Source organism: Polyodon spathula, chromosome 2 (assembly GCF_017654505.1).
Source record: "Polyodon spathula isolate WHYD16114869_AA chromosome 2, ASM1765450v1, whole genome shotgun sequence".
NCBI lineage: Eukaryota > Metazoa > Chordata > Actinopteri > Acipenseriformes > Polyodontidae > Polyodon > Polyodon spathula.
The window spans coordinates 97,041,868-97,068,686 of NC_054535.1; the positions used below are offsets into that span (position 1 = coordinate 97,041,868).

A 26,819-nucleotide genomic window follows, 5' to 3' on the forward strand; every position below is an offset into this window, starting at 1 on the left:
AATGGCCTTCTTGGGTCGTTTGGAAACGGACTCGGTGAGTTGGTCACTTTGCTCATTTTCAACTTTTTTCAATGTGAAACCAAACCGCTCAAAACTGTCACAGAGAAGCAAATTGTGGGATTGACATACTTCAGCAAACACCAAGAAGTGTCTCACCACTGTCGCACAAACGAAACACAGGCACAGGGCTTGTCAAAAAAAAAAAAAAAAAACACAATACAATGACACATACACACCCGACAAGAACATTGTAATGTCACATGTACACAACAGCACATCACAAAAAAACCCAAAAAAACAACAACCTATGGGGCTGATTTACCAACTGGTTCAACCCGGGGCTATTTAATGAAATTACGCTAATACTCATATTTGAGATTTACTATTGTAGCATGCGCGTTCTTTAACATGGATGCACATTTAACACTAGATTCTAGTGCCAGGGTACCTCATATAGCACCAGTATATATGTTTAAAAATGGTTCCTTAGCAACCATCTATGACGAGTTTCTCACTGGGTCTTGACTACTCACATGACCCACCCACATTCACCCACAAAACACTAAAATTTCTTGAAAACTGTTGAAACACATCATGCATAACCTAAACACTCGATCATTAAAAAGTATACCTTTTAGAGATATAATAGATTCTATTGTAGTGCGCAACCTCCACATTTTATTGACATAAACATTTCATACATTGACATCTGACACCTATCTAACAGCAGCAAGACACATTCTAAGACCAAGGTAACAACTGTTACAGCTTCTCATGCAGTTTGTTATCTACACTAAAATTACTTCTTTAAAAAAAAATATACAAAACGTCATATAAAGAAATACATTACTGTATAAAAGCAAAAACTAAACAAAAATACAAAAAATGAAATAATAAAAACTCTCACAGAGAATTATTTTTTATAGCAAATTTAACCAAATAGATACATTTTCCCCGCACAATATAGTCAGATCGTTTAGAAGACCTGTAAACTGCACGTCAGAAAAGCATATGCAAATGTATTGAAACCAATGTTTTGTTATTCATTAACAGTAATTCGAAGTACAAGGGATTGTCAAAATATTCGTGCCACTGGATACATTTTCATAAAGTATGCTTTTATCAGTTCAATTTTGCCAGCTCTCCTGGTCCCAAAGGAATTGGTAAGGCCCTCATTACCTAGATATTTGATTTGCTAATGTGTAGCTTACCCTGAGACAGATAGGTTTCTGTAGCTCTTTCCTTGCAGGAAATTTTTCAAAGTCAACAATATCGGGTAAGGAAGTTGTTCCAGCAGAGGTTTTCAAAACTTTGAAACGCAACTACCAAAACTGCATTGTGTAAATGGAGGTTCAACAGTGGTTTAGATGATTAGAATAGGGTCTGGCATATTTCTATTCGATGTCACAAACATTTTGACCTCCGATGTATAACACCTATTGTCCATCCGTTTCTTTTTATATTTAGCTTGAAAAAATGTGGAACTCATATTACCTAAAGTTGAACTAAATGGAATACATAATATCTAGACTAGTTTTTTGTTATTTGTCTTTGGACTATGAAATATGGAATACTGTAGTTTGTGAGGTTATATAGTAAATATCAAGCTATAACTTATTCACAGTATCAAACAATTCCAAATAGTTAGAAGAAATTGAAGATTTCTGACACAGAAAACACCTTAAAGAAAATATCCTATAAAAACATTCAACACCTATATACACACAAAAATGTACAAAATGTTTTTGAGATTTTCTTTAAATATTCACAAATTGTATTTTAAATACAGAAAAAGTTTTAAGGGTAATTCTGTAGGGGTGTGTCGGAGAAAAGAGGTCTAAAGTGTAGTGTGTAGCAGCTGAAAACGTACTACAGTGCTTCATAAAGCTGTCTTCAAAAGCCCTAGTAAAGAGTAAGTTGTGTTCCGCATTGTGAAATGACATTTTAGGGCAAATGGGAGCCATGACCATATCGCCTTATAACTGGTTTCAAAGGTATAAAGGGCACCCTTATAACGATGTAACACTGTAAGTGTGAACATTTCATTCCTTGCTGTGAGTGCTTGCACAGTATTTAGATAGTACTATTGTTTTTCATGAAACATTTCTTTATTCTCTGCTGAGTTCAGTCTTTTTGACTTAATGAATGCCATGCCATGTGTTCTCATGTGAGTGCTCAAGGCAGCTTCTGTTTCAAATGTCTTGGCACAAACCTTGCATTTTTTATCTGAGGTACTGTCAGAGACCATGCTCCCTTGGTTTAGTTTGTTCTCCTGCTGGCTGTCCTCCCCAGACCCATTTAGTTTGGATACTGGCTGCGGTTCTTTTAATTTATGAACTATGAAGAGGTGCCTGGAGAGGGAGTTGTGAGAGGTATAGCAAAGGCCACACTCTCTGCACTGGAAGGAGGAGCCATCAGATTTGTGTTGGGGAATGTGCTCGTGGAACTTGACAATATCCTCTGTCGTAAAACTGCACACAGCACACTTGTGGACCTTAAAAACGTTTATTTTAAGCTTTTTAAGGGGCTGCGTTATTGCTCCTCGTGGACGGAATTCCAAAACGGTATCTTCCAGTTTGCGCTTGGAGCTAGGGGCCTGCAAAAAAATTGAGAATCATTTGTATGCAAAAGTATAAAAAAAAAAAAAGAACCAGTTTAGATCATTTGTAATTTTCAAAAAAGTGGCAGCACATCTTCATACCAGTTGCCCTAAACATCTTCACACATATAACTTAATATGTAAATACACTACCGTTGTCCATCATATCAATACAATACTCAGTGATAAAACACATAACACAAACACACAACTGATCCGCCCATCCGGTGTGTGCGGATGAGGGGGGGGTCAGGCATGGTTAAAATCCCCCAAAGTTTAGAACATTTTAATAGTTAAATATGTAATACGAAACACATTGATTCAGAAGATCCAGAATATACACTGTAGGCATGCAATAAAAATCTTGTAAGATACAAAAGAACAAGTAAAGTAAGATTCACACTTAAAAACACTAATTCTGAGAGTGAGATAACATTCCCTGAAATATAAATGTAACCATTACCTCATGGGTATTTATCTTCAAAGACCCTGTAACCTGAATAGATATAACACAGACTACTCGTCAGAACCTGTGACTCAGTCATGCCCGCCCACAAGGGCATAAATAGACTGCATGCACAGATCTCAATATCATTTTTCCTTAAAGACTGCTGTAATCATAGGCACAGCAACCTTGAAGGTTAATGGTTACATTTCTACTTCAGGGAACCTGGGTTATGATAATAACCGTTACAAAATGTAACCATTGCCTCATGGGTAGGTAAAATGATACTGAGATCTGTGCGTGTAGTCTTTGTTATATCTATTCAAGTTACACAGCCTTTAAGGATAAATAACCAGGAGGTAATTATTGTTATTATTATTTATTAATTTAATTAATTAATTTTTGGTAATTATGAATCAACAACTTATAAAGTGAATCAGTCTATTTAAAAGTTCACAGGGTCTATTCAATTGATCTGAACAGTGAAAATCAAAGAGACAACAGTGCATTTCAGTCACTTTAGTTTATTTATGCCTGTCAAAATAAGAAAAAACCTAGTAGGACGATTCATTATAAATTCTATTTTACCTTGTGACCTTCTTTTTCTGGTACCTCTTCCGTGCTGGTGGATCCTGTTATTTTCTTCACATCTGCATCCTTAATGCCATGCATTAGCTGAATATGCTTCTCCAACATTAACCGTTTGCTGAAAGTGTGATTTGGACCTGGGCAGTGTCTAAAAAAATTAATTAAGACAGCCATTATTATACTGTAACATCCCAGGACTCTCTGTCTGTGGTTTGTTTGTCTTGTCCTATCTATTACAAGCATTGTCAGGGAACGGGTCACTAGAGTTAGGGCGTTAGAGTAGGGAAGGGGAAGTGTGTGGGTGTGTGTGGGTGTGCGTGCGTACGTGGGGTGGGGGGGTTGGGGAGGGGGGAGAGCTCTCATCTGCTGCTGAGGGATGCATCAGCCAGTCATTCTTCGCCGCTCTCCAGAATTGGCAGGAGCAGGAGGGTTGTGGGGAATGGATCTGAAAGGTCGATCCACACACACACATACACAGGGAGAACAAGCCTCTGCAGTGGGAGACTGCACCAAGACATGAACTTGAAGGGATGCTGAGAGACCATGAGAGACAGAGAGATAGGCTGAGAGCAAGGGGTCTGTACTGTGAAATGGTTGGGAGGATCCTGAGGCGAGTCTGGCGTGTGGGAATGACAGCATTCGAATTGGGGCGTAGAGTAAAGCCTGGGACACATGAGCTGCACGGCACCACTAGAAAAATTGATCTCCAGAAATCAAGTCTATGGGCATTTTGATTTCCATGGGTCTCATGCTCAGATATGTGCCACTGTTGTCATGCACATAACAAAATGTATTTGTTAATTTCAGTGTGTATAGAGAGCTCCCTTGAAATACTCTGATTAGACTGTTCTTTTTCATTGTGTTTGACAAGTTTGAAACGTTGCTCTTATTTCTGTTTTGCATATACAGTGTGCTTATACAGTATATAACTGTCACAAAGACAGCTGTAGTGGGTGACGTCAGACCAGAAACCAGGAACCAGGAAATAAACAACAGAGAGGTGGAATTTTGGGGAAGCTGAGCGCTTGGGTTTTGGGAAAGAAAATGGCAATAACAACAACGTTGCTTTGTTCCTTTCTTTGGACCAAATTGTGAAATGATATGTATCTAAAATGAATATAACAGTTACATGTTAACAAACTAGCAAAAAAGACTAAGTTGCTATTTCTTTTTCAAAATCAAGTACCATGTTCTTTGATATATGGAAAGAAAGAATGTTGTTTACCAGAAATATGACTATACTGGGGATTTAATCTCAGTTTAGTTCAGTTCAGTTTTTAAACACTAGTGTTGCGGAAATATTACACAATGATGGATGGATTTGATATCTTAAGCCAGCCTGAACCAGTGAGTTAAATTAAGCACTCTCTTAAGTCCCACAATATAATTCTGACAATGACACATTAAAGTTCAGAGAATTTGTAGTGTTATTCTGTCTAGGTATTAGAACAGAGAGAACAAAGTACAATCAAAACCTGCATTTACAGGCTCTTGATATTTGCATTAAGCAGATATCTCAATGAAATTGAATGCACTCAGTGTTTAGATTTCATAGTTCCTCAAAACACATTTTCTTTTTACCAATTTATTTTGTAAAGCAGAACATAAATAATTATTAAATGTAATATGTAACAAAGTTTCATTTATATAAACAGAATATTATTTGGTTACATCAGGCAAGCTGTAGAATAACCCACACAATTATAATAGTATAAGTCGGAAGTTGGAATTGGATATAAGTACTTGAGTGAAAATACAGCACACCCTCTGTATAAGGAACCTGCTGGGATCCAAGCCTTTTGTTTGTTATATCGAGGAGTTTGTTATGGCAAAAGGACAATCAAAATGAATGGTAAACTGCTGGAATAAGTTAATGAGATGGTTGTGAATACAAGTAGAATTACATGTAACTGTTCATCTCATGTATGCAGCACTCTGCATTGGCTTTATCCTATTCATTAAACAATTAAGTACAAAAAGCAAAAATCGAATTGAAGCTTACCTTTTACTCAAAATCAATCTGACATGAATCGTTTCAAAGTGCTCCTAATCTCACTCCAACATGCAAGAATCCCAAACTGACCTTTTATTCCAAATCAACCAACATTAAAAGTTTGACATGAAAAGTTTGACATGCGGCATGTTTGCTGAACACGCTAAAAAAAGAGTCCCTTTTGACAACCTATATTCATGACAGAGATATGCCTACGTTACTCTTTTTTCAAACGTTTTTTATAGTTTCCAGTTTTGTTGCAACATAAAAAAGGTTTTCGTTTCACAGAGCACGCTTTTTATTAATACAAAAGAGTTGACTTCCCTGCGGAGGTGGCATCCCGTGTGTACAGACTGGGATGTTGACAGTGTGTGTTTAGATGGACTTTTTTTGTTTTTTTTATTTTCCAGGGGCCAGGTTCGTTATAGCCGAAGGTTCATTACAATGAAGGGCTTTGTAGCCAGGGTGTTCTGTACTTGCATTATTTTAAGCACTGGTCACATCTTAAGCTGGATCACATTCATCCTGAACGGTCAAATTGTTTATGATACACAAATTGGATGTGCAGAGTATCTGAAATATAAAATAATATCATCTATAAGGCAGGAGGTGATAATGTCAAATGGCTAGTTTCACAGACCACCTTCCCTAAGGTAAGATTAGGCAGTCTATGATTAGTGTGAAATCGGGGTCTATAAAATCAGCCGTAAATGTCCTAAATGTGGACTTCCTACTTAATTGCATGTGTTTCAATACTTCTTTATATTCCACCAGGTTGGCTGATGAGTACACCACTAAAGCTGCAGCTCTTAACATCAGCTACCCTACCCTATGAGATGGTTTAGACATCTAAGCACTGCATAAATAGCAAACCTACAGGATTCAAAACTCAAGGCTTTACTTAGATGAACTTCAAATGCCATATTTGTCATACTTGGTTAGTGATTTTTGGTGCACATTTTGCTGGGGAGCTGAAGTCTGAATTGATGATAACTTGTATAAAATGTGTTTGCTTTATATTAATTAATTCTGTTTAACATTTGAAAACGAATATAACTTAAATGGATAAAACTAATATAAAATAAGGTTGTATATAAAGCTAAAGCTTGTGTATAAAAGCAAAACAACAATGTGTACTTACGGACATGTGTAGACCTTGCGGATGCCTTTGTGTTTAATGCGATTATGTCGACAGAGGCTGTGTGAGGAACTGAAGGACTTGTCACACTGACGGCAGGGGTGCTTCTTCATTTGCTGAGTTTTAAGAGAAAGCACTATACTGAGTACTGAAACATATAAAGTCAGCACTGAAATGCATTACTGCAAGACCATTCATGAACAACTGCTTCTAAAACAGTTGAAAGTACTTTGAAATGTTTAAACTATTTGATCCATCAATGCATGACTGTACAGGGAATATACAGGGATCCATAATAAATACAATTCTCTGTTCCCTTGCTTACTGGTATGCCAATGAATTTTTCATCCAGTCATTCTGCATTGTTAGTAAATTAATATAATAGTATATATTCCATGTCAAGTGGATTCAAATTCATGAAGCTGCTGGCTATAAAAGCTTAATGCATATAATAAAATACAAAACACAATATCGGTATCTTGAGTGTTGTGCTGTAAAATTGTCCCCACCTTTCCATGCTCTCTCCTCATGTGAGATATGTAGACTTCTCGCTGCGTGAATAATCTGTCGCACTCCCAGCACATCCACCCAGGGTTATTTGCTTTCTTGGGAGAAGTAGGTATAGTTGCAGTTTTCTTTAGAGGTGCCAGAGGCTTCTTATCAGCCTTTTCAGTCCCGTTGACAGGACTCACATCCTTGTTGATCTGGCTGGTGGAAATTGGGTTTGTTGGCTTGATGGTTAGGGGCAAGTTTATACCCAAGTTTGGAGGACCCTCAACTGATTTTAGCGTGCCGTGCATAGACTGTGTTTAAAAGATAAAGACATGAACTGAAAATATTGTATTGTATTGTAGATATGTACACTTAGAAATGTGCTTCTGGTTAATGTTCAGTAGTTATGCACTTGGTAACTAAAGGTCATTAAATCACTTCACTGCTACTAAGTCGCATACAATTTTTCAATTTCAATGTCAGTAACTTATTTGGCATGAAGCATTTATATAACCCTGCAAATATGAAGTCACTATCTCAAATGGTTCTGCGATACAAGGCTGTGACACTTTGGTGGCAGCAGCTTTGCAGAAAACATTTTTTAAAAACCCTGTCAGAAAAAATGGTTATTCATGTTTGTTGTACAACAACCACGACTGAACCTGATCTGGAGAATCACAGAATACACCTGTCTGTTGAGTATAAAGCTAACGTCTCAGAGCATTACGTCTATTGTATAGAAACAAAAAAGTCACAAGGCAGCCCTCTTAGATCACAGGTAAAAGTGAGGCCACTATATCTAGATTTTTCAGTTTCCTAAACACTGAAAGTTTAAAGTTGCCAGCTTAAATGGGTTCTGTGATTTTAGCAGTAGTAGGTGTGTCTGTGGCAGTGGATTGACAAACTTATATAATATTCTTAACTATAGTCATCACCATGACATTCATCCACTGTAGGTAAAAAAAAAAAAAAAAAAAGTAAGTTTAACATATAGGCAGATAGGCAGGTGGACATCTGCCCTAAGGAATGTCCAAACCAGGTTTCTTCAGAATTGAACAAGCACTTCTCTAATACATGTAAATTACAACAATTTAGTGAATACTATCCCAGCATTTTCATGACTATATGCCCTCAACCCGCCTTTGTTAATTTTATTCTGTATTAAAGTGTGCAGATTCCTCCGTAATTAGGCCCGGAAGGGGGTTGTTGATTCTTTTAAGATGTTTAACTAACATTACAAAATAAAGTATAATACCTTTATATGATCCAGCATAAGCTGCTTCTGTGCATATCGCATTGAGCAGTCAGGGCACTTGAAGACAGACACCTTCTGATTAGTTATGTGTTGGTCAAAGTGGGAGTACAACAAAGTCTGCTGAGTAAACACGGTGTCACACATTGAGCACTTGTATATTAACCTGTAGGCAGAAAAGACAAACACACAGGGGTTACAAATGAATAAAAGACAGCTCTACCAAAAGACAGCTATGTAGAAAACAAGAGCCTGAAGAACTAAACCAAAAACAAATGGTATGGCATGTTCTGCATCAATTAATTATAGAAGTCTTTACTATGATTTGTGGAGCTCCTGTGTGCAACATAGTGGTTTCTTGCTAGTTTTATAACAGATGCTAAAATGTTAATGATGTAAAATGTTTTGTAGTCACAAGAGAATAGATCACAAAACAAAGAGGATAAAAGGTTCATTTACAGAAAGGAAATTGTATTCAGTTTAACTGAAACTGGAAACTGCATTGTAGAATTAGTTTTCAATGGTTATCCAGTTACTTTCATTTAAAGCAGACCAAAAAGTAAAATTTGCACTGTATTTGAAAAAATACAAGACACTCACATTGTTTCTCATTTTACAGTAGTTTAATTTCAGTTTACCAAATTAACATACAGTCAATTCTCATTAAAATGAACCCGGATTAAACACATGTTCTGATACTACGAATTTTCTACATGGTCCCGGCCAAATTTAGCAGTCGCTTATTGTAAATTACTTCTTATGATCCACTTAACATGAATTTCCTGTTTGTGTAAATTATTGTGGAGCCCCACCACGGAAGTAAAATCAGAATAACCCCAATTGCCGTCTGGGCAACCTCAGGATGACCTGGGAAGTAGTTTACATTCCGTTTCCCCACATTAAACTCAGAGTTTGCAGTTGTAATACTTACTTGGGTTCTCCTATTTTGATTCCAGGGTGTTGTGTGTAGGCATGTGAGTGGGTGCCTGGTGCGGATTTAAACGCCATTGGACAGATAGGACATTTATAGAATATTTCACAGTGAGACCCCTGGATGTGAGACTTGAGGACAGACACGTCAGAATAGATGACACTGCAATGTACACAGCTACAGGAGAAAAAAAAAAAAAAAAATAGAAAACATTTAAGCACTTTTTCCATCATCAGTCAAAGAACACAATCTACAGCACCATCCCTTAGGTAAAGCAATACAAAAACACTGTAAAAGTGAAACTATATGATTTATTAAACGGTTAAACAGATAATATACAGGCAGATGAGTCACACTTAATGTTTTTTTAAAAAAAGAAATACATAAATAAATACAAATCAGTAGCTTTCAGAAATAAATTATTTTAGTCATATGCAGTGTTTATTTATTGAGCAATTTATAAAAAAAAAAAAACAAGTTTGCTTATTTGTCAAAACCTGGGTGACAGAAAGAGACTGCAAAGTTAAAACAACCTTGTTATACATATAGATATAGTGTATTAAAGCACATAAAAAATGCTTCAGGTCGTGCGATATTGCTAGTTTTCAGTTACTGATGGGGAGGATGCTTGTCAATGTAGGGAGAAATATTAAATATGAAAGAGCAGACATTTTTTATATATTCCTTTTTTTTCCTTCTAAAAAGATTTACTTTAATATTAGCTTAATAACACCAACTTTGCCAGCGTTTTGGTGGAGTTAATGAATGTTTGCTATTCCTTAAAGAAAAAAAGGGAAGATTGGAGCCATATGCATAAAAGATGGCAGTAGTTTCAGGCCATTTAAAAAATAAAAATAAAAATACTGAGCAGTATTTAACACAAATTTATAAAACTACTGCCTGGTTATTTTACGGGCCAGTAATGGGTTTAGATGTGATTTACTGTCACGGATTGTCAGCGAGAGGTTTATGTAACCAGTTGTCAGGGGTATACAAATGAGCCATGTCCCCAACTTAACAGGCCAATGGCATACACCGTCTGTTTACACCATTGTGTTATGGCTGCGGAACATGTCTGGAGACAGGCGGGTTGTCCGAAATATGTCGAAGTCAGGTTTAAAAATAATAATAAATTGCACACACAGGTGCTGGATGCGAGTGCGAGGTAAGGTTGGGGGCAGTGTATGCTTTTTGATTTAAAAAATAAATAAATAAATGATACAGCTTATATGCATGCCTTCCTGAAAAAGAACTGTAACCACCAGAAATGTGTCATCATGGTTATAAACTTGCATGATCCTTACAGACATTATATTTTACATTTGGATCAGAAACAAACAATCCTTTAATGTTAGCATACGTTTCCTTTCCGGCCCACAAGAAAGTATAGAAGGCACTTTAATATTAGTTTCAAACTTTCGTTTGAATGACAAATGGCACAGAAAGACAGCACCACACAGTTCAGTAGTTTGGGACAAACTATTTATTGTGGTGAATGTGGAGTAAGCGATTTTACAGAGAATTATGTTGTATATACACTTTCATTTGGCATCAAACCTAACTTGGTTTGAGGGCTTGCTGTCTGGCCAAATGGACAAGGCGGAGATTGATAAAACATAGAAATTGTTTTTAAGAAAGGTGGAGAAGGGGAAGTGGTGGGTTACGATGAAATCAAAATGCAACCAAGGAGGTAAGTGAAGAGGGTATTTACAGTGCTAACAATCTTAATTAGCCGATGTGTAAATTGAATGATTCAATTTGGGTGATGCAGAGATTGGTGTCTGACCCTCCTCCCGAACTTTAATTACAAATTTCAATTACATTAAAATACAATTAATTGTTAAAAATGGCAGAAAAATAGCTTATGTTTTTATTTGCTACTGTATTCCTTCAGTTTGCAAATACTTGCACAATTATTTTGAATACAATACATACAATAATCTGCTTCACATACAGTACACCAGTACAACATATAAAAAGCTTCTTTTAAGCTAAAATAAATAAATACAGCTGGATTGGAAAACCCTGCCTGTCACACGATACTATGGCGAACAAGCATCCCTGGGCAATGGTGGTGGCGCTGTAGCCTGGTGAGCAAGTCCGAGGACGGACTTGAGGTTGGCAAGGGAAAGTGTAACATGGACAGGGGTATGGGATCAGGGGTGGTAGGTGATGCAATCAAATATGAAGACATAAGCCCAATACCAGCTTCTGCAAGGAGCTGGCTCTTTTGTACAACAGTGTAGGCACTATGCTTCAGAGCAGGAGGTCCCGGGTTTGCGTCCCACCTCCACCTGTGAGAAGCTCCTGCCTGCAGGAACCACGGTTCGTCACACTTAGTACAGATTGCTACAATACTGTAGGAACGAAAAACAATTAGTTTTTCTTTTTTTCCTGCAAAACTCATCAACATCAGAATACTAAGCATGCACTGAGTTTGTAACTTTCATTAATAGCAGTTTCACTCTTCAGTACATGTTAGTTCTCCACAAAGATGAATAATTGTTCTCCTGTTAAATTGATACCTGCTACAAATCACATCATCGGAGTAATCCAGAGGGAAGTCGCAGCTCAAATCTGAGTTGTCTTCTCATTCTTCTGGGAGGATCATTTTCCAATATACACTGCTGTGCAAAAGTCTTAGACATGTTGCATTGTTCTACTCTGATGCATTATGAGCATCAACAATTGAAGCATAAAAGCCTCCACTTGTGTTTCTACTATTATAATAACCTTAACTTGCATATAGACTGAAAAACATTGAGTGAAATAGCTTGCATCACTCGATTCACAAGGTGTGGTATCCAAAGCATAATCACCAAGTATATAGAAACATCATCTGAAATTGACAAACCCAGGACAGGAAGACCCAAAAAGCAGTCTAATAACATCCTTAATCATGCGGAGGGTTTACTGGCACTTTATGTTCAGAGTCGTGACAGTGGCAGTACAGTTAGGCTGTAATGACCACACCCTCTATAGCTGCTGCACGAGCTGACAGAGCTGATGGTACATAAGCTCTGTGTGGGTAACAGAATGAGCATGTGACGAACGAAACAGAAACAAAAATAATTTAAAGTGAATGTAAACAACAGGAATACACTCTTAACACTAATATATATATATATATATATATATATATATATATATATATATATATATATATATATATATATATATATATATATATATATAATTTGCAACAACTGGGAAAAAAAGAGACATGGAACAAATGCCCATAAATAACTTTTTAAAAATTTAGAGGGCTTGGGCTATAAAAACTTGAGTTCAGCCCTGATGCTTCCAGTTTATGCCTTATCTTATGCAACCGACCACTGGCATCCATCCGTAGAAAACAATAATATAGTCAACCATGTTTGTGATGTAAGAAAAGCTCCCTTCATCAGAACCCACAAGTAATGTACTGTTTCATTAATACATTGCTACTCTCCCTTTTGCAAATCTTAGATCACACCAAAGGAACAACCTCTACTTACCACCATTGCACATTGTATGGACCAACTCCAACCTCCCACTCCAACTCCACCATTGTCATCCCTTCCTATCAGTGTAGTCAGATAGCAGTGTTTACTGTGGTAGTTTCAGAACAATAATCCTCATTTCAAACACTGTCAGTAAAACACTGCACACAAGTAATTTGTTCACTCCTCATCATGCATGGCATGAAGATGGTAGAACACAGGATTCCAGGCAGTGACCTCTACTTGTGACCTTCCTCAAGTGTTACACATGGTTATGGTTCTAAAAGGACTACCACACTCACCGGTACCCCACTCTGCGGGTGTAGTGCAGACAGCTCTTGGTAACATGAGTCTGGAAGTGGACAGACCTGCAGATTGCTCCACATTCAGGACAAGTATAGGGAGATTTATGCTGATGAATTCTCTGGTGTGAAGCAAAGCTGCATTGATTTGGAAGCAGCATCTGACAGATATTACAAGTTTTCTGTGGAGAAAATACATTATAAAATCAGTTAAACAAAACAACCAGGGAGACATACAATCACCCAATCTTTGAAGCCTGCTTTCCACCTCGCCATTCTATGGACTATACAGGAAAGCTCCTGTTAACACCTAAAGCAACATGATGCTATGAAGGTCATCTGCAAATTTGGACTTACAATAAGGTGGGGTTTTACATCTTTGACCTGTGCACACTTTTGGCTTTGGAAAAAGTGTTTACACAGTGCCAAAATGAACCCAGTTACTGAACAAAACTACTGTTTCCATTCCCCAACTTCAATTTCTCAAGTGCGCTCTTTTGAGCAACATGTCACATTAGATGCTTTTGTGCAGAGGACAAGAACAAATGTAGACCCCCAGAATGTCATTATTATTGCATAAAAGAAACAGAAAACATCTGAACTCCATGTCAAGAAGTACAGGGCTGGGGGAATACAACGCAGAAGGCATGTCATGGAACAGAAACTAGCAACTAGATATTATGCAATTTCTACTCATTTCCCTGAGATTAAGAAGGCAGAGCTATCAGTTACTTACACATGTGTAAGTCAGGAATGGAAAACTGCTGCTGTTTTCCAAACAGGAAAGCTGCTTTGAAAAGCAGTTGCGTTAAAGGTTGGCATAAAGTTAACACCAGTAATTTTGTTTGTAAAGTATCTACAGAGGTGACAATTTGCAATTACTAACACTACTAACACAGTAAGGTGGTTGTACCCATAAACATACACTATTCTCAAAATGAATGACACGCCATTGTTCTATTGCGCCACACTATGCTTAAAGAGTAAGTAGCGAAGTTCTGAAAAATATAGCGTTATACATCCTGTGTGTTGCTACAACTGTTTAAATAACATACCTGTAATTTTTCTTTTCATTGTTAACATCCTGAGCTTTTACACTTAGAACTTTAAACTCTGTGCAAAGCTGTTTTCAAAATGGCCGCTCCAGTGCACTAATAGTGTAAGGATTATTGCCCACATTGTCAAACAAGTAACACAGCAATAACGATCCATGGTGTGATACGGAACAGAAAAATCAGAGCACTTATTGTTACGCTTTTGCTAAATTCTTTTTTTCTAAAATCACTCTTCCTGCACTGATTTAGAGGACAGCTCTCAAACATCAGTGCTCTAGAGCAGCCATTTTGAAAAGCGTTTTGAAATTTAAAGTTCTAAGTGTAAAAAGCTGTAAGGATACTAACAATGAAAAGCAAAATTACAGGTATGTCATTTAAACAGTCGTAGCAACACATGGGGATGTATAACGCTATATTTTACGGAACCACACTACTTACTCCAAGTTCGTTTTTTAAAATGTGGCAGTTTTATGTAATAGAAAATAAAATACAGGAACAAACTATACACACGAAACAGAAAATTAAATTTTCAACATGTACCGTGTGAGTCTTTCTTGTCTATTTTATTCTGTGTTATTATTGGGTATTTTAAAACACACTAAGCTACCATGTGGTGCAGGCTTAGTAATTGCATGTTCTGCTTGATGGCTCAATTTAGAGTTGCAGTACTGATTTAACCTAGCCACTACAGCTCTAAACAGGAACACCTTTGTTTCCATTATCAAAATGTTTTTGTGGGTTCATTTTACTTGGAGTCATAATACACCTCACATGACATTTTTTGTAATCCATGCACTTGTAGAGAAAATTAATAATAACCTTATCTTAGATCAAAGGTGTGACTATCTTGATTAAGGAAGCATCAAAACGGTAAATATAGACTCAAAGAGCAATACAAATCTTTGAACTACACCCTGAGAATACACAGGGGGCTGTAAAAACATGTTTGTATAATCTGAAGCAACTGAGAGCCAAGGGGATTGCAGTGAAAAGGGTGTAGGTGAAATCTTGTGCATACATATGGGCCATCCCAAACTGCAGTGAGAGTCATCATAACATCCAGTGCTGCTAACCTAACCTCCAATGGAGAGGTGAATATACTTATCTAACCATTGTTTAAAAGCTAGTTAACTACTTTCATTCACCTACAATTAGTCTTCAAATTGTATGCTAATCTGTACTATTTGGAACCAATGAACTTTGTCTAAATTCTCTTTAATAAAGCGTATGCCAATCATAAGTCATTTTAATTATGATTATACTTTATTAATAATTGTTCTGTTTAGGAGAATACATATTGCAGGGGTAAGATGTAATTAATTAACATAGTCGATTAAACCTTACACAAGCAACATATTTAGAGACAAGTATTGAAGCTTCCTATAATAAATAATAAAAATTAAAAAAAACCCTGACAAGGCAAGATTTGGAGGTGTGCATGTCTCTCACAGGTGATTCTCCAAAGATATTTAAGCCTACTTGACATGCTGTTTGTATCATGCTACTGTTAAGGAACACATTTGTAAACTGTACTGTATGTAATGCCTGCTATAAAATGGAAATGCAATCTGCTCTTCAGCCACAGAGTGAAATCTCTTACAGCGCTTACAGTGCTTGTGTATCAATCAGATGTATCAGTCTATCTACCACCTTTTACAGATTGAGAATCCTTACAAGTGTTATCTATAATTGGCCACCTGTGGGTATCTCTTATTTAAATCAAGTAGTCTTTTCCCCCCAGATTCATCTGAGTCATGTTAGCATATATCTGGCTTAATAAAAAAATAAAACAACAATAAACAAGTATTCCAACACAATAAAGTTACTGGTTTAAAAGAAAATGCACCTCATAAACATATTACTATAACAGCCAACTGTAAGTAAATTAAGGACCTCTGTAATGTATTATATTATATAAAAAATTTAAAATCAAGTTTCTATTGGATTTTACAAATTTAATAAGGTGGGATGCACAGTGGACACATGTTCTTAAAACAATAAGAGTCAATTACTACTGTGCTCAGTCTCTACTCCTGGACTGACACATTAAAAAAAAAGTCAGATACTGAAAACAGTGTGGTTATGAACAGCACTTATACAGTAAAGTATATAGCATGTACAATTACTGTTATAAAACTGTGATTTAGCTCCATTCAGAAATAACTGAACTGTGAAACAATGAGAGAATTGCATTGCTAATAAACAACAGTGTGTAGAAGAGCTTAAGAATAAAAAACAAAAGCGCTAGCTTTAAATAAAAAAAAAAAAAAAAAAAAAGTGAACAGGAAATTCTGATTGTTTAGTGTTTAACCAAACTATAAAGAGTAAGTAGCCGTGCTTCAAATTTCTTTTGTTTCTCTATCTTATTACATTTTTTTGATGCTGCATCATTCTGAGTAGTTCTTATTGCCTTACTCAAATATAATGCTAAGGTGCTTTCACTATGAGATCAGAAGCTGCTCTTCAGTTACATTGCCTGCAATAGACATATGTAATGTGAGATCAGACAAAAGTCTTATCAGCACCAGCACTGTAGCAAAAAAAATGGCAGACTTGAGCCAAAGTAGCAGATGGCTACAGTATATGGTGCTGGCTCTTGCTTCAATAAAGACACTTTGGGTGATCTAACCTAAGTTACATTGCATGCAACAAGAGAAGACAAGCAAAAGCACCTTGACAATGACAAGGACAAAAAATAAACACACAGTATCTGAGTAATTATAATAAAAAAAGAAAAAAAACACTTGGAATGGACTACAAGAAGGAAACAAAAAAAAATGAAATGAATTGCTCTTTAACTCTGTCAAGACTTGCAAACAGTTACCATCAGAATAAACACTGGAGAATCTCTGCAAGCTGCACATACCTGTCCACTTGATTCTACAGCTTGCTGGTAATGCATTGCGAGCGAGGCTTCGTCTTGGAACACCTCGCTGCATTCTAAACACTTAAGGCTATGTCTGCACAGTTTGGATGGATCCTCGTCGAGTGGCATGGCTGGGACAACTGGGGCACTGGAGGGAGCTGATATAACAGTGCTAAGGGCAGCGGCTACAGTTTTTGCCACTGCGTTTACAGTTGTTGTGGGATTATGTATAGCTGTTGTGGCAACGACTGAAGTGGGGAAGGGGGAGGCGATCATCTGGTCAGCTGGTATGGGCTTCAAGATTAAGTGGGAGCACTGCATAACCACACCTTTGTCTTTGTGTCCACGGGCATGAGAAAGAAGGCTGCACTTGTTGTAGAAAACAAGGTTCTTAGCACAGTGGTTGCATGTCACTTCTATGCGAACGCTCCTCCTGTCATAGTGCTGCGTCAGGCTTTTCTCCAAGGCAAAAGAGTCACCACATTCTAAACATTTATAACCACGGAAGGGTATGGCAATACCAGCAGCAGAGGGAGGACTGAGGTTTGGAACGTAAACGGGGACTGGGTTAATGCTGCTTAGAACCTTGTTGAATGCCTCTACCACTGAGCTCTGGGAGCTTGCCAGCACCTGGACCCTGGACACTTTCTTAGCTGTCGGTGTAGAAATCATGGCTTGCTTTATTGGCTGCTGTGGTTTGGAGAGCACTTGACGGAGTTCTGAGGTGGTTGTAGACGTCTGAGGCAGGAGGTTGAGATTTGCAAGATGGACAGTCTTTGGCACAAGTTTGGCATTGGCGAGGCTGGAGGCAGGTACAACCACCGTTTGATGCTGGATCGCATTGGCAGCTTTCAAGATGGCACTGCTGGCACTCTGAACAGAAGTGGCTGGAATCACTGTGGCTTTCACCATAGTATTGTTGGCCAGTTTCAGATTAATCACCTGGGAGCCTGCAGTCTTAACTGCCGAGACAGGAAGAAAAGCGGTGGCTACTGGTTTAATGGTCACCTGCTTGGAAGTCATTTCGGTTGTTGAACTGGCAGTGGTGGCCACCATTGTGGTCTGCACAGTTCTAGGTGGAGATGAAAAGACAGCTGTAGATGTTGCAGATGACAAAATGGAAGAGACTACCATGGAGGATGCCTGATTAAGGCCCTTTTTACAGCCTTCACGGTTCAAGTCTGGCAATACACTTGTGACTGTCCTCTTGATCTGTCCTGAGGATGTTTTTATTGTTTTAATGCGGACTTTAGGGATAGCGGGTGTGGAGCCAGCCAGGGAGGATGGAGAACCTTTACTACTGCCTTCACTTGAAACACTGCTGGGGCTGTCAGGCTGCTTGGTAAATATTTTTTTTGATGTCTCAATGGGGCTATGAGGGTTCATGGGCTTGTTGATGACCCTCCGGCTCTCTCTCATTTCCTTGGGTGAGTCACTAGGGCTAGACTGAGGCTGAGGGACAGTATCCAGGGTGGCTTTCTTTGCACTAAGAGCAGCAATAGCAGCGATGCAGGAGGAAAGCTTTGCTGATGATTTGTCTTTAGCCTGTGATGTGCAAGCCACATTTACTCCAGTTTTTTCTACACTTTCCTTCACATCCTGTGGCTTTTGAGCACTGTCTTTGAGCTTCTCTTCAGTCTTGCTTGCCTTCGGTTGGTCGTACATGCTTAAATTGTCCAAGTTTTTGTTGTTTTCCCTTTTCATCATTTTTACCTTGTCGTACTCATTGTTCTGCATTGGTTTGGCCAAGCTATCCCCTCCTAACCCTTTTGGTCTGTCTTGCTCTTGCTTACTCGCAAATCCTGTGAGCGGGTTGGCCCGGTAACAAGGCCTGCTTACCTGCTTGTCTGGTGGATCATCGACTTCGATCTTATCATCATCATCATCAAATTCCTCTGCGCTTGAGATGGGGCTGAACTGGCTGAAAGAAGACTCTTTGGTTACTACGCCATGACCCTCCCCTTTTAGGGACTTCCCTTGTTCTTTAGTGTAGCGATCAATGGAAGACATGGCCAGGAAACCATTATGAAGTCCATTCCCTGTGGAGTGATTTTCCTTTTCTGCGCTCACTGGCTCAGTTGCATCAATATTTCTGATGTTTTTAACAATGACACTGACCCCAACGTCAGGCACAGGTGGGACATGGGAATCCTCCTCTACATGAACACTGTGTTTGATTTGCCCTTCATGGTCATCATGCCCAGACTCAATAGCCGCTTTAGGATCAACCATGTCTGGGATATCAAAGGCGGCAAGCAGGTCATCGAAGTCTGGGGTCTTCATATCCCCCATGATCCTAACCGTAGTATAGCACAAATCTGTATGACAGAGGGGGGGAGGGGAGGAAATAAATCAAAAGTGCAATTAGCTTAAAAATCCCTCTTTTTTGTGCACACTTTGATTACAAATTGTATTTACGTAATTGTATATACATCTTAAAATAACATAAAACTGCAGGTGTCACATGCTTGATAAAACCTCAATTCTAAACACAGACACATTTCAAAATAATGTTGACACTTCTTAGAGGCTACTCTATATATAAAATAAAAGGTTGTTAATACAATTATACAATGGTCTTATTCACCAATATAATTTAAATGGTTTTATTCAGTGTCATTCCTAAAGCAGTGTTTACACTAAATCTACTAAGAATTCTTACTGATGGAGAATAAACCATCAAACTTTTTTTTTTTTTTATTACTCCTTGTATAAAACTGAAGACTCAAAACTGAAAAATACTGTGCAGCATTAATTTGAAATTCCACTTGATCAGTATATGTTACAAAAATCCTCTTAAGATTGTCTATGCAGTATAGAGGAAAATATGCTTGCTGGGGCAGTTTCTACAAATGTACAATCTCTAAAGGATGTGCTTTTTATAAGCTTAGAAACATACTTTGTATTTCCATGTCAATGAAAAAGTTCAATTTGCAACAGAGTACAACTGATTTGGTATGTAGCATTTTGACTATTGAGCTGGAATTAACCATCATTTGACATTAATGGAAAATTCTCTCTCCTTCACAGATTTGCCCTGGGAAGAAGTCCTGTAAAATAGAAATATCCACAGTATCCACTGTAATGCTGGATATTGTAAATGTATTCCTTTTGGCAAACATGCAGCTTATCCGACTTCTTATCCATATTTTCAAACATCATGCATTTTCAGTTAAATTTACCATAATCTTTATTCTACACGTTGTAATAAAATTTTTGCTGGAAGTGCTTCTGTTACTTTTATTACAGGGGTAATCTTGTAATTGTAACATATTTAATCTTTTGGGACAACGACATTCACTATGCCTAATTCTGCCTGGAAGCCATCTCAATTGTCATCTTAATGCCACATGTTGTATCAAGCTGATGGCCAGGATTTCAAAACTAGAAGGATTTTCAGTTTCCACCAGGTGTTCATAGTCAGGTATTTTGAAGAACAGGCAGGTTGAAAATTGAAAAGATGTCTCTAGGACATGGCAAACCCCAAAACATCTAGTGACCCTGATATAAGATGGGTAATCGATCATCCTGTCCCTCACCAACAACACCCAGAGATTTTTCCTCCCTCCTCAAATCCCTACCCGCTCCCCAATCCTCCTTTACACCTGATGGCTTTGCCTCCTTCTTCTGCTCCAAAGTAGAAGACATTCAGAAGCTCTTCTCAAGATGATCTTCTCCTTCCCCCTCCTCATCTGAACACATTCCACCTAGCCCCCTATCCTCTCATTCTCAACTTTCACATCTCTACTTGACATAGACATTTGCTCCTTACTCTTGGATTCCTGGCCAACTACTTGCACCCTGGATCCCCTTCCTATCCAATACATTGCCCTTGCTCTTCTTCCTTTTATCTCCTCCCTCATTAACACCCCCCCTGCTCTCTGGCTCCTTTCTCTCAGTCTTCAAAACTGCTCACATCACCCCCATTCTTAACAAACCTTCTCCGCCCAGAACTATAGCCCTGTCTCTCTCCTCCTGTTCTACCCTATAACTCTTGAGCGAGCTGTCCACCATCAGCTGGCATCCTTCCTCACTGAGCCGTCTCTGCTTGGCCCTGTTCATTCTGGGTTCCGTCCTGCACACTTCACAGAACTGCCTTCCTCTTTGTAACTGACTCTCTCCTCATTCTACACCCGCTCCCATCTCCTACCATATTTACACTGAAGAATGCCAGATCTTCTCCTTCTCCCCCCCCCCCCCCCCCCCCCCCCCCCCCTCTCCAATCCTCTACTGACCAACTGATCATGCCTTCTGTCACTGATAGGCTTGGTGGTGACATCAGACCAGGAAATACACAGGCAACAAGTACTGAGAGTGAAGCGCTCATTTATTGCAAATACTTAAACAAAAAGCTTGAACACAAATGAAACACTACAAAAACAAACCGCATGATGGCCAAAAGCGAGATCCGTGACGCTTTTATGCAGCTGTGTCGGGACTCGATTACTAATCATTCAATCTGGACCAGGCACAGTCTGCATGTGAACTACTTTTGGCAGGGAAGACAATTAATTCTTCACTGCCGACCTAAAACCAGTGTCCAAATACATATATACATTTTAAATCACCTGTGCTACATAACCCAAACCATACAAAATAACACAAAACATAAAATACGCAAGGAGAGTACCCTGCCACACCTCTGCTCTTAATCATACCATGCCCATTCCTTCTATTCTCTAGCCCCTCTGTGGTGAAACCAGCTACCGGAAAACTTCAGGACTGCTCCTTCTCTCACTGCCTTCCTTCGCCTGTGTATCTACCCCTTGATCTCTTTATCTACCCCTACTACCACGCACTGGACTTGCCTGACCTAAGCACCACGTTACTGGATCTTCAGCTAATGCACTATCCTTCCACTATTGCACACTAATATGTCATTGTAGACATAACTTGTTGTAATCTTAGTATTTTATTAGTATTATTGCACTTACTGTAAACTATACTGTATTTAAATATTAATTTTGCATTGTAACTCTATACTGCCCTGAAGAGCTGTAAGTCACCTTGGATAAAAGCATCTGTGAAATAAATAAATTACAACTGGCACACTGCCCTTAAAAAAAAGAGATGCTCAACGTCTTTTCATCTTGTCTTTTTACACAAACCTTTTAAAATTTAAAACAGAAAATAATATTTTGTTCTATTTATTTTTTTAATCTCAAAGCCTTCAGAATTCCAGATAAATCTATATTACCTAGATTTAAAAGCAGTTCAGTGTGTGAATAGTCTACCTATAACAGTGCTCAAAGTTTGGAGATGGGTGTTAAGTTTGTCCAGTGTTTTGCCATGTTTTTGTATACAGTGAACCCAATAAATAAAATGATGACGGTGTGTTATTATTCTCAAATATTCCTGGGGTCAAAATAATCATTTGAACATCTAAAATAACCACTTCATCAATAAATAAATGGCAATAAAAATGAAAAATCATAAACTCCTGTACAGTATTACAGATGCAGATCTAGCGTAATTATTTTTCTTTGCTGTAAGAGCAGCAATGCAGGAGAGCTTTGCTGATGACTTGGTTTCAGGCTGTGTAGCGCAAGCCACATTTACCCCAGTTTTTCTATACTTTCCTTCACAACCTGTGGCTCTTGAGCACTCTCGCTTTGAGCTACTCTTCTGTCTTCCTTGCCTTCCATTGTATGTACATGCTTAAATTGACCAAGCTGCTGTTTTCCCTTTTGGTTGTTTTGACCTTGTCATGTTCATTGTTCTGCATTGGCTTGGCCAAGCTGTCCACTCCTAACCATTTTGGTTTGTCTTGCTCTTGCTTAGTTGCAAGCCCTGTGAGCACGTTAACCTGGTAATAAGGCCTGCTTACCATCATCATCTTCTGATGAACTGGTTGAACGAAGAATATTTGGTTACTGGGCCATTATCTTTACCTTTAAGGACTTCTTAAACATGCTTCTTTCAGATATTCAAATGATTATTTTAACCCCAGCACATTGCTGAAGATATGCAACTCATGCTCTTGCTGTTTTCTTACTATTACAGTAGTCACTCCCTAAACCGGACATCTCGGGAGACAGACCGGTTATATGAAATAACGAGGTATCTTTTTTAGAAAAAATTTAAATAAATAAACGATGATAACAAATAAATAAATAAATAGTACACATAGCACTAATAGTGCTCATTTTATTTTAAATGTCTAAATCATTGTGCTGAACTAAAGTTAATGTGTTCTCTGCACAGATATATTAAGTAAAAATACAAATCTGTACAATAGGCTGGTGCTGTATGCAATAAGGTATAAAATCAATGACACATTACAAAAGTATATAGTACGTTACATATACTGCACATACTTTACTGAAATAAATATTTTTTAAATGTATGTATGCATTCACATGGCTGCAAGTAAAACCCATTGCTACCCTGCTACGTTTGTTGCTGTCGCCATGAGTAAACAATTAAAGACTTCAAAAGACTTTTAACTACTGTAGTCCACATCTTGCGTTTCAAATTGCATGGCATATCTTGCAAATCTTGTTTGACTTATCAAGCTTGTTTCCCTTATTTAGAAAAAAACAAAACAAAATGCATCCACATTTTGGATTTAAGCTTAATTGGAGCGTTTCGTACAGGCTTAGGTTTGGGGTTGGGTTGGGTTTGGGTTTAGGGTTTATTCTCTTATTCTCAGACTGTTGTTCTTTTGCGTCCGCCATGACATACAACATTTGACCCATGAAGTAAATTAAATTAAATTATCATGCACAGTCCCACGCCACTTTAGTTTTCAGTAAAAGATGTTGCATTATCACTGTATTTATTTAATGAGTTGAAGTGCAGTTGTATCGGTATGAACGATTCCTTCGACTGAACCGAATCTAGAGTCTGTAGCGATATATCGTCCATACCGGTGAATCGTTACACCACTAGATGGTACCTAGTTCGTTTTTCTTTATTTTGAAAATTATCTTGTGTGGCAGACTGCATTAAAGTTACTAATCACATGAAATGGCACTTATTTCTTATAAATACTACTGTTAACGTGCTGTGTTATTTTCACTTGATGGAAGAATAAAAACAACTTTAATTATTTTTTCATATAATACTGTAGTGCTTAATTGCATTATAATGTCAGTCAGTTATTGTTAATACGAATTCTAAGGGGTTAGCAAAAAGATGTGTGTTATAAGTAGTTATTGAAAATATGGCTGTAAGTGAACCTTTAAAAAGTATACATTGCAAATGAATTGCGCTTGGAACCTGCATGTCACATTCTGATCAAGGGCATTTTTACACCACAAAAGCAAGGCTTCCTTAACGTCGGGGTATTGAGTAAATCACAAACATTGATGACTTGCACCCAGTTTGCCTGTATTATGGTATCCCTTTTTTTTTTTGATTGGTTGACAATATGTTTGTGGGAATGCTAAAATCTGAAGCAACATCTTTCTTAATCTTGTACACCTCCCCTTTTGTCTGCAAGGATAGTGCATGTTTTTGCATGAGGACTATGGCAAATTGAAATACATCAGAGGATCTGTAGTCCCTAAAAGAGCACTTAAATAAAATAACACATTTGAATTTAAAGCCAACAGTTGCTAGGGCCTGCAGGACTGTTCAAGCTTTAAATATTTTTAATAAATAATATTTCTATCCCCATGACCATCTTCAGTATAAAGTGCAGTTTTAAATCGGCATTCTATGTTTCTGTTACCATAAAGAAATCTGGTCTACCTCATAACTGTTTTGAGAAACAAAGAGATGTATTCACATAATCCAGGGATCCAAATACTTGTTTACAATCATTCAGTTTGAAATGGGAATGATTAGAATGGCAATGCAGAAATGGTTAAGCAAATCTGCCTTGTACAGAGAAGCCAGGCCTCATGAAAACAGGAAAGATTGTTACGTGCCCTGCAGGTCAAGTAGAGACAAACCTCCCTTCCCCCACTACCCCGCTGCCTCCATACATCACAGATTCTTCTTTGATGTCGATAACAAAGGAAAAATGTGTATCTCCAAAGAGATCTAGTACTAGCAAATTCTTTTTAATAATGCAGAATTCGTATCCCTTCTGATCTCCACTGATATCTTATATGATGCACAACCAAACATGCAGTATAAAGATATTCTCTATTTTTTCAGCTTTCACAGCATTAGGTCTTTAATGTGTTTACAAATGTTTTCAAGCAGGCCACAATTAGTTTTTTTCTATTCAAGCCAAACAGTATATTATTTTCTGTGCAAACAAGGTTTTATTTTCTTGTTAAAGGAGTTTCAGCACAGTAAGGCTGAGGATAAAAAAAAAAAAAAAAAACACCAGTACACAACAGGTATTCTTTACATAAATATAACTATGTTCGCCCTTTGTTATACCAATACTCATATTCTAACACACAACTGGTGTCGTTCCTCCAAAGTTATAAGCTTGTTTTTAATGACAACTAAAATTATAGATGTAACTGCCATTTGGCTCAATTTCTTCCTGTAATACGACACAGATGCAGTAAGGGAGTATGCTTATTGCAAGCAATTTGCTTTTCTTGTTTTGAGGAACTGATGCAAGGTGTTACAATCTATTTCTGAAGCACTGCATGCTGATGTATTGCTTATTAAACCCTTGTGTAAGTGAGATTAATAAAGAGTTAAACTGAAACAATGAAAAAAGCCTACCCCAAAAATTATCAACCCAATTAAACCAGATCAAATTTAGAAGGACTAGGCTAGATTTCTTCGCACCCTGAAAATATACACACATGTGAATACAGTAAACTGATTTATGAAATTCATAAAATCCGATAAAGGCTATTTAATTTTCACGGGCTGAGTTCAGTTAAGAGCTTAAGAGGGGATTGCAAACATGTCTGCTTTGTTTATCTGGATTTGCATATGTAAATGCTCATTTCAATTGTACGGTACATTCACAACACATTTTCACTAAAAAGAAACCATACATATGTTGTTTTCTTAAAATGTGCATCCTCAAATATAGGGAAACATTTTTTCTCATTCCTTAAATATGTTTTAAATGCAAACTTCACCCGTTTCAATGTTAATTGCAAGCATTCTTTTCCCCATAAATATAAACTTATCAACCAGCTATAAATGTGGTATTTCAGTAGGCCAAGAGGAGGCAAGCATAATGGTAGAACCTTGGATAGCAGGGTTCCAGGAAAGATTTTGAAGTGTTGATTTCAATTTAGGGTAAATTATATATTATATATATATATATTATATATATATATATATATATATATATATATATATATACACACACACACACACACACACACACACACACACAATATATATTATAATTTAAATATTACACATAAAGGACAGCAGCAATACAATTTCTAGTAATCTACAATAACAGTTAATAATTACACAAATAAATTCATTCAAAGTCAAAAAGCAAAATAGTACCGTCCGTCATGTAACAACCAGCTTTTTAATAACTTTATTTAAAGTATTCTTCATGAGGAAAGTATTGTCACCCCTGCTTTAGTTATTCATGTGTCCTCCCTTTGCTTTTATTACAGCTTTCAGATGTTTATGATAATTCATAGCCAGCATGTTACACCTTGTTGGTGAAATCTGGGCCCATTCTATCTTGCATATTTCCTTCAGCTTAGACTGACTGGATACACAATGCTTGGCTACAGCATTTTTCAGATCAGCCCAAAGCATTTCTATTGGATTGAGATCTGGTGAT

General features: G+C 37.6%; 1 protein-coding gene across 6 annotated transcripts in view; it reads right to left on the reverse strand.

The window, feature by feature from the left end:
• Positions 1 to 658: 658 nt before the first annotated feature.
• The window catches only part of LOC121304632 (zinc finger protein 532-like), a 39,146-nt gene continuing 12,985 nt past the window's right edge, over positions 659 to 26,819 (reverse strand). For 5 of the 6 annotated variants that reach the window (XM_041235875.1, XM_041235913.1, XM_041235885.1 and 2 more), the window contains 8 exons: positions 17,144 to 19,461; positions 13,223 to 13,404; positions 9,439 to 9,615; positions 8,511 to 8,673; positions 7,273 to 7,566; positions 6,767 to 6,879; positions 3,633 to 3,780; positions 659 to 2,596 (listed from right to left, as the gene is read on the reverse strand). In XM_041235875.1, the coding sequence (XP_041091809.1) occupies positions 2,084 to 2,596; positions 3,633 to 3,780; positions 6,767 to 6,879; positions 7,273 to 7,566; positions 8,511 to 8,673; positions 9,439 to 9,615; positions 13,223 to 13,404; positions 17,144 to 19,461 (3,908 nt within the window). In that variant the 3' untranslated portion in view covers positions 659 to 2,083. Of the gene's footprint in view, positions 2,597 to 3,632; positions 3,781 to 6,004; positions 6,199 to 6,766; positions 6,880 to 7,272; positions 7,567 to 8,510; positions 8,674 to 9,438; positions 9,616 to 13,222; positions 13,405 to 17,143; positions 19,462 to 26,819 lie in introns of those variants that run through there. The other variant, XM_041235920.1, reaches the window with a different exon arrangement.